The sequence below is a fragment of the Bombina bombina genome, chromosome 1, assembly GCF_027579735.1.
Source record: "Bombina bombina isolate aBomBom1 chromosome 1, aBomBom1.pri, whole genome shotgun sequence".
Classification (NCBI taxonomy): Eukaryota; Metazoa; Chordata; class Amphibia; order Anura; family Bombinatoridae; genus Bombina; species Bombina bombina.
This window is the reverse complement of record NC_069499.1, coordinates 163,481,735-163,491,464: the sequence shown is the minus strand read 5'-3', so window position 1 is coordinate 163,491,464 and position 9,730 is coordinate 163,481,735. Positions and strand designations below refer to the sequence as shown.

The following is a 9,730-nucleotide window of genomic DNA, read 5'->3' as shown; positions in this document are numbered from 1 at the left end:
AGTCATTAGGGATGAGATAGGGATTTTACAGACAGAAATTAATTCAAGACAACTAGAGGCCAGTTTTGCCAAATTTGATGGTATTTTAAAAATAACAGTAGCACAGGTGAAAAAAACAGTTCTTGAAACAAAATTCATAAGGGACCAGACAGATTACAATAGCAACACTGTCTATATATGGAAGCGGGCTGACACTAGGCCCAGAAGGCAGTATAGAGACAGGTCGAGAAATAGACGCAATAATAGCAAGAGCAAAAACACAGATAAAGAACAAGTGGCTATACACAACACAGAAGCCAAGAGGGTGACATTCAGATACTGACTTTGAGTCAGGAGATGACAATGGGGCCTCAAGTGGTGATGAATTACCAAGAGGCATACTTAAAAATGCCCATCAGGCATCTACATCACAATCAGTTTGTGAAATATTTGATTCTCATCAACATCAGTTACAAACAGTGATACCCAAGACTAAATATGCTGAACCTAAGGGCTCTTCAACTAAGTATGTTGATAAAGGTGCAACTGTCTCACAAACGGGTATCTCTGATGATGATCAGTGTCAGATAGAACAGGTTTTTCGTCTTCCCCCACAACATACAGGGATAGGGCAGACAGGTCAGGGACATTACCAACTGAGAGGCCAGCGAGGAAAGCAAAAATACAAATAACTGATGTTAATAATGTGATCAATTTATCAGGGTTTACTCTTACAGACCCACAAATTTCTTTACTCAATCATGGCTTGAATTTTGCACCAACTAATCACTTTAACGTATTTAATACTATTCTTGATGTAAATAAACTTATACGCAATATGATCCTTCAGAGACACTTTTGTACTGAACCCCAACAGCTTAGACAGGGAGACAATATTGACTATCAGTCTGCAAGGCCAACACATGCCCCAAAATTAAGCAGACTTACTTTTGATGAAACATGTGATTTAATTAATTTGGAGAGTTTATCACATGATTCCTTAACAGAGACTAACAGACAATGTATCAATGCCTCTAGTGGTTTCCAAAACAAGTCAGAGTTCTACCCTATCCATAATAGGGGTTCCACCCTTGAGACTTTCTTTAAACGGGTGGAACGCGATTTGATTAAACTTAAAGATTCAGCTGTTTACCAGACCCCAAATTTGTCTAGGTCTGAGAGAGCCGCCCTTAAGGAGCTCCAAGAGACAAAGACATTGTTATACGTACAGCCGATAAGGGGGGCTCTGTCGTGGTTTTAGACAAAGTTGACTATGTAAATGAGGCATTACGCCAACTTAACAATATTGAGGATTATATTCCTTTGGATAGGGATCCCACTGCTACATTCAAGAAGGAACTATTGGGTATTTTGGATGATGGGTTGGAAGATGGGCACTATGACCGAAAAACCTTTGAGTATTTGGTTGTAGATCACCCGGTGGTGCCCATCTTCCACCACTTACCCAAGGTCCATAAGTCCCTGACAGATGTCAGGGGTCGACCAACAGTTAGCGGTATAAACTCCTTGTTGGAACATGTTTCACAATGGGTTGACAGTCTTCTACAACCATTAGTACAGAATTTGTATAGCTACATCCAAGATACAAAAGATGTAATTAGCGCCCTTGATAAACTAAAATGGAAGAGTGATTGCTATAAGTGGGCAACCATTGATGTAGTAGCTTTGTACTCCTCTATTCCTCACGAGGAGGGTTTAACAGCGGTAGGTTTTTTTCTGGAACATTATTCTGATTTTTCTACAGATTTTCGTTGCTTTATACTCAGAGTATTAAAGTTTTTGCTTACTCACAATTATTTTTCCTTTGAGGATAGATTCTATCTCCAGAGACGTAGGACAGCCATGGGGGCCAAGTTTGCCCCCTCCTATGCCAACCTTTTTATGGGTTGGTGGGAGCTGTCCCACGTCTTTGGAGATGGAAATCCCTACAAACATTTGATTTGTTTCTACGTTCGTTTCATAGACGATTTGTTACTTGTATGGAAAGGGAATGCATCACAGTTTACATCTTTCGTAGCGTATTTGAATTCCAATAACATTGGAATCAAATTCACTTACGAATTAAGAGAATGTGAGATTAATTTTTTGGATATTACCATTAAAGGTACAGACGATGGAAAGGTCCTGACTGAGATTTACAGGAAGCCCATAGCCGGGAACACTCTGCTCCATGCGAGCAGCTGTCACCCTAAGCATGTACCCTATGTTGTGGCCAAAGGACAGTTTATTAGGGTTAAACGCAACTGTACACTACCTGATAAATATGTTGAACAATCACAGGATTTAACTAATAAATTAAAGAGCAGGGGCTACAGCTCCAATGTGATCAAAAAAGCCAGAAATCAGGTTAATGCGCTGGACAGGGTACAAATTTTGGATAAAACTAGGAGCATTTATAACAAATCTGAGGGTCAACACAAAGGAGTGACCTTTGTTACAGAATATAGTCAGGAATACCCTGAAATTTGTAAAATAGCGAAGAAGCATTTTTCTTTACTTGCTGCGGATGACAAATTAGAGAATTGTATTTCCCAAGGACTACTGTGTTCCTATAGGAAAACAAGTACTCTAGGCAATTTATTGTCACCATCAGTTTTGCCTAAAACTAATACACGACAGAGCTCCTGGCTTACACATAAGGGCATCTTTAAATGCCTCAATAAATGTAGGGTTTGTGAATTTGTTCTCCCTTCAGACAGTATTAGATCTGAGGTAACAGGTGAAAGGATTCCCATCCAGACTTGTCTCAAGTGCACCTCCACATATGTTGTTTATGTCCTGAGTTGCACCCTCTGTCATTTACAGTATGTGGGACTCACCACAACTGAGGTAATAGTCTGAATTCGTAATCATTTGTCGACAATACAAGCGGGCACGGCATCTACACCTTTGGTGCAGCACTTTGCTAAAAATCATCATAGCAGTGTTAATTAATTGAGATGGCAGGCCATTGAAAGGGTCACTTGCCCTCCTAGAGGAGGGGATAGGGACAGGCTGCTGCAGAAGAGGGAAATGTTCTGGATTTTCAGACTCGTGTACCTACTGGTTTGAATTCTGAATATGATCTAATTAATTTTTGGCAATGAATAAATGTGCCGTAGATCATTATTCCCTCTTCTGCGGCGGCTGCTTCTACACCCTATATTCCTCCTTCCTTTCCCTTTTTCCATTCATCTACTTTTTCACACATACATTCAAAGTTTTTCCATTTTTCCCCTTTTTGTTCATCTTCACTTACCACTATGGTGGGTATGGTGTCCATATGATGCTATAGCACTTTTCTACATAGAGTTAGATATATTTGTGCATATGCATTTCCAGTTCAGTTTAGCATGAAATATTTGCACTGCTCTAACATTTCATCAATATGAACACGTGTAGTTATATGGGATTATGTAGCCATAGTACACCCCAGTGTCATGAGCAATTTTTGTATATAGTTAGGCTTCCTCTCTTTCTAAACTCTTTAAACTCTATAAATTCCGTACATTCCTTGCAAAGGAAAAGGATCAGAAGAAAAAATACATAAACACTTTGGCATTTAATTGTATATCTATTATGTTAGTGGTCTAGGTTTAGCAAACAGCATCACAACTGTTATTACAGTTGATTTTGACATTCTGAAAAACTCTAATAATTTCATAGATGCAATGTATTTTATTATACTCTTGTATTTTATTGTCAATATATTATGGCTAGTTTGACATTAGACCGCACAAAGTATATATATAATCTACCTGATGAAAGCCCACCTTTTTTGCTTAACATTCAAGTGAATTTAGTTAATATTTATTTATATACCATTTCAGTATTTATAGATCCAGCTGAGTTGATTTTGGTAATAGGCACTTTGTAATTTAAATTTCAATTAAATAGTAGTATTTCACTGTTTAGGTACTCATAGAGTTAAATTGTATCACAATGTGCATTTTTGTTTTTACCCAATCAGGGTTATCCTGTTGGTTTTTAAGGTGCACAGGTGCATAGTCCAGTAGTTATGATTACGGCCCCTGGCCGAAACATGTTAGCGGACTAATTGTTGTGATCGTACTTGTGACATTTCCTGGAGTGTTTTTATCCATGCTTCAATAAAGACTTTTTGCTTTTAAAGACCGCTGCTAGCAACTTTTTTCTACCTTATATATATATATATATATATATATATATATATATATATATATATATATATATATATATATAGCAATAACTGTAATTAATTTATGATATTAAAATACAAAATTATTTCTAAACATTAATATTTAATACCAGTATACTTACTACTCTTGGTCTAATTAATATTAAATACAAGAATAAATTCTCCTTTTAAATCACAACTACAATATAACTATAGTGTCTTGTGGGTCATCTAAGAAAGGATTTTTCCACTATTGTAAGAAAAATTGTTATCTTCCTTTATTCAAGAAAGTGTCTCAAAATGGCAAAGAATATACTTGGCATAAAACCTGTGTGTTTCTCTCTCCAAAAGTTATGCTTCTTTGAGTCTGTCTAGTGTGTGTGTGGGTTCTTATTCAACATAAAACCCCTCCTTCTTTTCTTTAATCATTCCCACAGAATTGGATAGGCCCTTACCAATGCTTGTCCCTGATTGGCCCTTGCATCTGAAATCTCATAGGTCATTTGGGAAACGCCTCCCTGAACTGCCAAATGCCTTTTTGGTTGTAATACCATTTTTGAACCATAGGAGGCAGCAGACAACCAGAAATGCAGTTTAACTTTTAACACTGCTAACAGTAAATATAGTTCATTATATTTATTCAAATGGATATTTAATATACTCACTATTTCCTGATATTAATAAACTTATCTGGTCAAAGCATATGTCTCATCTAATGTAATTTAGCATGTATTTATAGAGACTAAACATGAGCATATCTTTAGTAATATTTTAAAATGCATTGAAAAATCACATTTTCCATGAAAGGATTTAAAAGGATCACAATACCTTCAGCATGGATCTAACTAATATCTCAGTTATCATCTCAATATCACATACATACCTTGAGATTATCAACTCAGTTATAATTTCATATAGCTATATTTATATTGGATTATCCCATATTAATATACATATTGCATATCTGTATATCTCTTGCTGAGTGTATAAAAACATATGATATCATTTACAGCACCAATTACATATGCACTTATTAGATGCCTGAAAAATATAAGAATATGTAATCCATTTTGAAACAAGTTGATTAAACATTTTAGATTGACTATATAGCTACTTATTAAATTCAGCAAATATTTATATTTAATATTATACAAACAGACAATCTCATATAAATTTATTTGTACAGTCTGAGGCACATATTAAATGTTTGAAAACTGTATAGATAATTTGTCCAAACTTCAAATCCTTAAGACTTCTATGCTTTCAAGGAACACATTTCAAATTCACTAATGCAGCCATTCAATACAGCAGATATTTATCAAATATAGTATGTTTCAGATCAATACATATACACACACACACACACACATATATATATATATATATATATATATATATGTGTGTGTGTGTTTTTAATATAATCTTATATGAAGATTAAGTCACAGCATTCCCATATGTCTGTAGGTAACTTGAGTTCAGATGCATTATGGGTATTAAAACTCAGCAGGTATCAATTTAACACCTAAATGTAAACGGTCATTTTCCTCTGTAGACTGGTTCTTCTCTGTATCCATTCAAGCTTCAAAAGATGTAGCTCTAGACCTTTTGGCTGCTTATCCACAGGGAATATTATCTGAACTTTTATTATTGTCAGGAACTTGATCATATTTAACAGTTAATGTACTTCCCCTTTAAATATCTGAGTAATGTGATTGCAACTCCCTATTTAATGCTCAATTGGCCTCACATCCTTGCTTGGTAATTTTTTTTTTATTTTTTTTTTTGAGTTTTAAAAAAAGTTTAATATTCCAAAATGAGATTCTTTTGACATGTCATTACGTTGACATTTTGAATACTTCACTGCAACACTTGACATGACAACATTTATTAAAGTACAATATCACATTGAATAATCATGCAGTGTAAAAAGGTAAATGTGAAATCTATGTAGCTGTGTGAAGATTCTAATATTTAGCTTTGAGCACTGTGCTGCAGTGTTTGTATTTCAAAACCCACAGTTTCTATTCTCTTATTTTAGGTATATATTTCTAATAAGGTTTTTTACAAGCATGTCATTAGAAAAAAAAAATATCTGCTGGCAATTGCAGCCTTAACAAGGTTAAGACTATTTTCAACAGCAAGAAACTTTGAAATGCTTTCTTTCTGATTTATATATAAACATGTTTCAAGTGTAATAATTTAAAAATTATAAGAGCCCATTATGTCCAGAATCTTAGTAAGAGCTACCAATAAGAGAAGTGGGTGTTAACACAAAGCAAACTGCAGTATACTGAACAAAACACATATCAAGAAAATATAAGAAAAAAACAACCAAACACAAAAGAGTAGTTTATTTATATGCCCATACATCTCACTATAGTCACAACTTCTACAGAACATGATTAATCCTGGTTTTGCTAGCAGATAGGACCAACAATTGCCATGTACTGGCTCTCTAGAAGCAATAAGGATAGGTTATATTTTTTCTGAATCTGATGCTGGGGGTAAAAATGATCCTATTAGTTTTTTTGGTTGTGTAGTTTTTCCATTTGTGTACATTCCACTGATATTTTCAGTAATCAGATTTAACTGTTGAATGATACAGTCAGTGGTGTATTATCAGAAAACTATAAATAATCTGTATTGACTTGGACCCTCCAACACCAAAAAAATATCTGATCAAGAATTAAAGGGACAGTCAACTCAATTTTTTATTGTTTAAAAAGAGACAATCCCTTCACTACCCATTCCCCAGCCTTGCGCAGCCAACATGGCTACACCAATATACCTTTCACCTCTGATTACCTTGTGTCTAAGCCTCTTTTGACAGCACCCTGATCATATAACTATTTATCATCAATTGACTTGCATTTTAGCTGTGTTGTGCAGAACCCACGGGCGTCAGCACACTTATCTATATGGCCCACATGAACGAGCAGTGTCCTGTTGTGAAAAGCAAATAAAGCATGCGATTTAGAGGCTGTCTATAGTGGCTTAGAAACAGGCAGAAATTTAAATGTTTGAATGTTATAAAGTATACTAATATAACAATATCGGTCGAGCAAAGTTGGGGAATGGATAGCAAAGGTTATCTATCTCTCCAAACAACAACAATTTTAGAGTTGACTGTCCCTTTAAACTGAATAAAAACACACACATAACTAATAAAAACACCATTTTAAATCAGTGTAAAAAGAAGCAGTTTTTTTTAATTACGCAATTTACATAAGCATTTAAACATAATAATAATAAAAAAGCAAACAATAGCAAACTTGCTTAAAAATTACATAATGTACCCGAAGTGGTAAAAACCATATACATATTTGCTGGTTTTAGGTTCTGAGCTTGCAATCCATAGAAACATGCCAACAGTCCATGTATTTTACGATGCATAAAAGTGATCACGAAATTAACTCTTTTACTGTGGCTTTGATAAACTCTTTCCTTGCAGACAGATCATAACTGGGATAGCTCTCATACACCTTTTTGCAGATTTGTTTCATTGTGACTTCTTCCAGATTCGCATCGGCCAATAGCTTTTTCACAGTCTCTCTCAGCTCATCATCTGTTGGTGGTTTCTTCAGCTTTTTAATTAAGGGCTCATCATCAGAGCTGTTGTCAGATTCACTTTCTGATTGTACAGCTTTTTCTTTTTTTGAGTTGCTCGGACTCTTTTTATTGGTTGTACTACTGTCTGCCTTTTTCACCTTTGCAGCCTTTGCCGCTTTTTTGCTTTTGGGAGTTGATTTTGGCTTTGACTTTTCCTTTCTAGCAATCTTCTTTGGTGGCTCTTCCTCATCACTTTCTTTATCTTCACCTGAAGATTCCTCCTTATCTTTTTTCTCATCTTCACTGCTCGACTCATCAGATAAGATCACATTGGACTTGCTGTTCTTGGATTTTCGCGCAGATCCTGAGCTGCTTCTTTCCTTTTTACCGCCTTTAGGGGACTTTGTTTTTGTCTTTGGTAAGGATTTTCCTGTAGACTTCGGCTCCATAAGGAAGGTCATAATTTTGGATATCAATTCACTGTTGACACCAGACTTTTCTAGATCAAGGACACCACAGATATTCTTCAAATCACTCTTCTTAAATTTTTTAAGCATATCCTCTTTTTTCTTATACTGTTCAGTTCCTTCCTCAAATGGAAAACCATTAAATTGACCAATATTTTTCTTTACCAGATTGACCGTGCCCACTCTGTTAAAAAGCAGCCTGTGTAAAAGTCGGAGTTCCTCACATTTTTTCTTCTTTATGAAGTACTGAATACGCTCAATATCGTACAGCTTCTGTCCTTTACCTTCCGTAAGGACTTGCTCTTTTTTAATTAATGTAATTTCCAGGCTCAGTCTTTCCACCTTCTTCTTTTCTCTTTTACCCTCTACAATAAGGCTCTTTTCTTTTTTCTCATCTTCATCTTCTTCCTCCTCTTCATCATCATCTTCCTCTTCATTTTCTCCTTCACTTTCACTTGGAACTGTTTCAATTATTTTCTCCTCATTGGACTGTTCAGCTATTTCAGACTCTTCTTTATTCAGAGTATCTTTGTGTTATGGTAAATATAATGCTGATCCTCTACAGCTCCTGCTTTCTTTAACGGAACGATGAAAAATATGGAACGCTTCACGAATTTGCGTGTCATCCTTGCGCAGGGGCCATGCTAATCTTCTCTGTATCGTTCCAATTTTAGTATATGTGCTGCCGAAGCAAGCACCTTGCTTGGTAATTTGATCCTACCGGATATCTCTGAGCCAAACTGTGTGCTCTCATCTAACTTTGAGCCTCTAAACCTCTAGCGGCTTTGCTTGCAGCATTTCCTCGCTGCATCTTCACAAGTCTGCTAGTTCCGCAACAAAGTCCTCTTACCTGCCTATTGCAAAGCTCCAGGACGCAACCACAACCTCGGACACAGCACTAAGAACAGCTTCAGTGTTTACCAGCTCCACACGCCCCAGCGTGTGACGTCACAGACGGCTCCGTCAGCTTCCTGATCACAGTATAGAACGGACCCGGGATTACTAAACAAGTTATATGGTACACTGTATTGTTATATTGACTGTTAGCTGCTGCATAGCAAGCTGTATCCTTCTGTGTCTTAATCCTATGTGCATGTCAGTTTCCTATAACGCTGTTGGCAAACCTTCACTCAGATTTATGTACACACCAGAGTGTGTTTCCCATTACCTGTTTAGCTTACTCTTGCCTGCAGAATCACTGTGCATAACGTCACCTCAGAGTTTTCTTTCCTCTCACAATTCTGCTTGCTTGCTAAGTATTAACATTGCATATCGGATGTACAAGCTATATGAGCCACCTGTATTTAAAGTGAAATATAACTCTTCCCTGGCTCAATACCCAGGACTGGTGAATCATCTGTGTGTATACCTAACAGCCACTAACTGCCCGCATTATTAACTTGAATTTCTAGTCTTATCTCCTTAAACTTAACTGACCCCTCCATTGGGTCACCCTCAGTTCTATGAGCAAACATAGGGTATTCCATACAAAATAATACCCGAAGTGTGGTGTGAGACTGAATGGTGTACTAAAATATATATATACTAGGGTATTTCTACATATCCTTACATATTACCA

General features: G+C 36.1%; 1 protein-coding gene and 1 non-coding gene across 2 annotated transcripts; both read right to left on the bottom strand.

Annotated features, from left to right (window-relative positions):
* Positions 1 to 7,324: 7,324 nt before the first annotated feature.
* On the bottom strand, positions 7,325 to 8,962 carry LOC128657044 (protein DEK). The gene is made up of 2 exons (XM_053711270.1): positions 8,911 to 8,962; positions 7,325 to 8,678 (listed from the first exon to the last, which is right to left on the bottom strand). Exons 1-2 carry the CDS (start codon positions 8,960 to 8,962, stop codon positions 7,537 to 7,539), a joined length of 1,194 nt encoding a protein of 397 aa, XP_053567245.1. The 3' UTR covers positions 7,325 to 7,536.
* LOC128646388 (U6 spliceosomal RNA) lies at positions 8,743 to 8,849 on the bottom strand. Its single transcript, XR_008400316.1, has one exon. It is a non-coding gene; the product is annotated as a U6 spliceosomal RNA (small nuclear RNA).
* Positions 8,963 to 9,730: the final 768 nt, after the last annotated feature.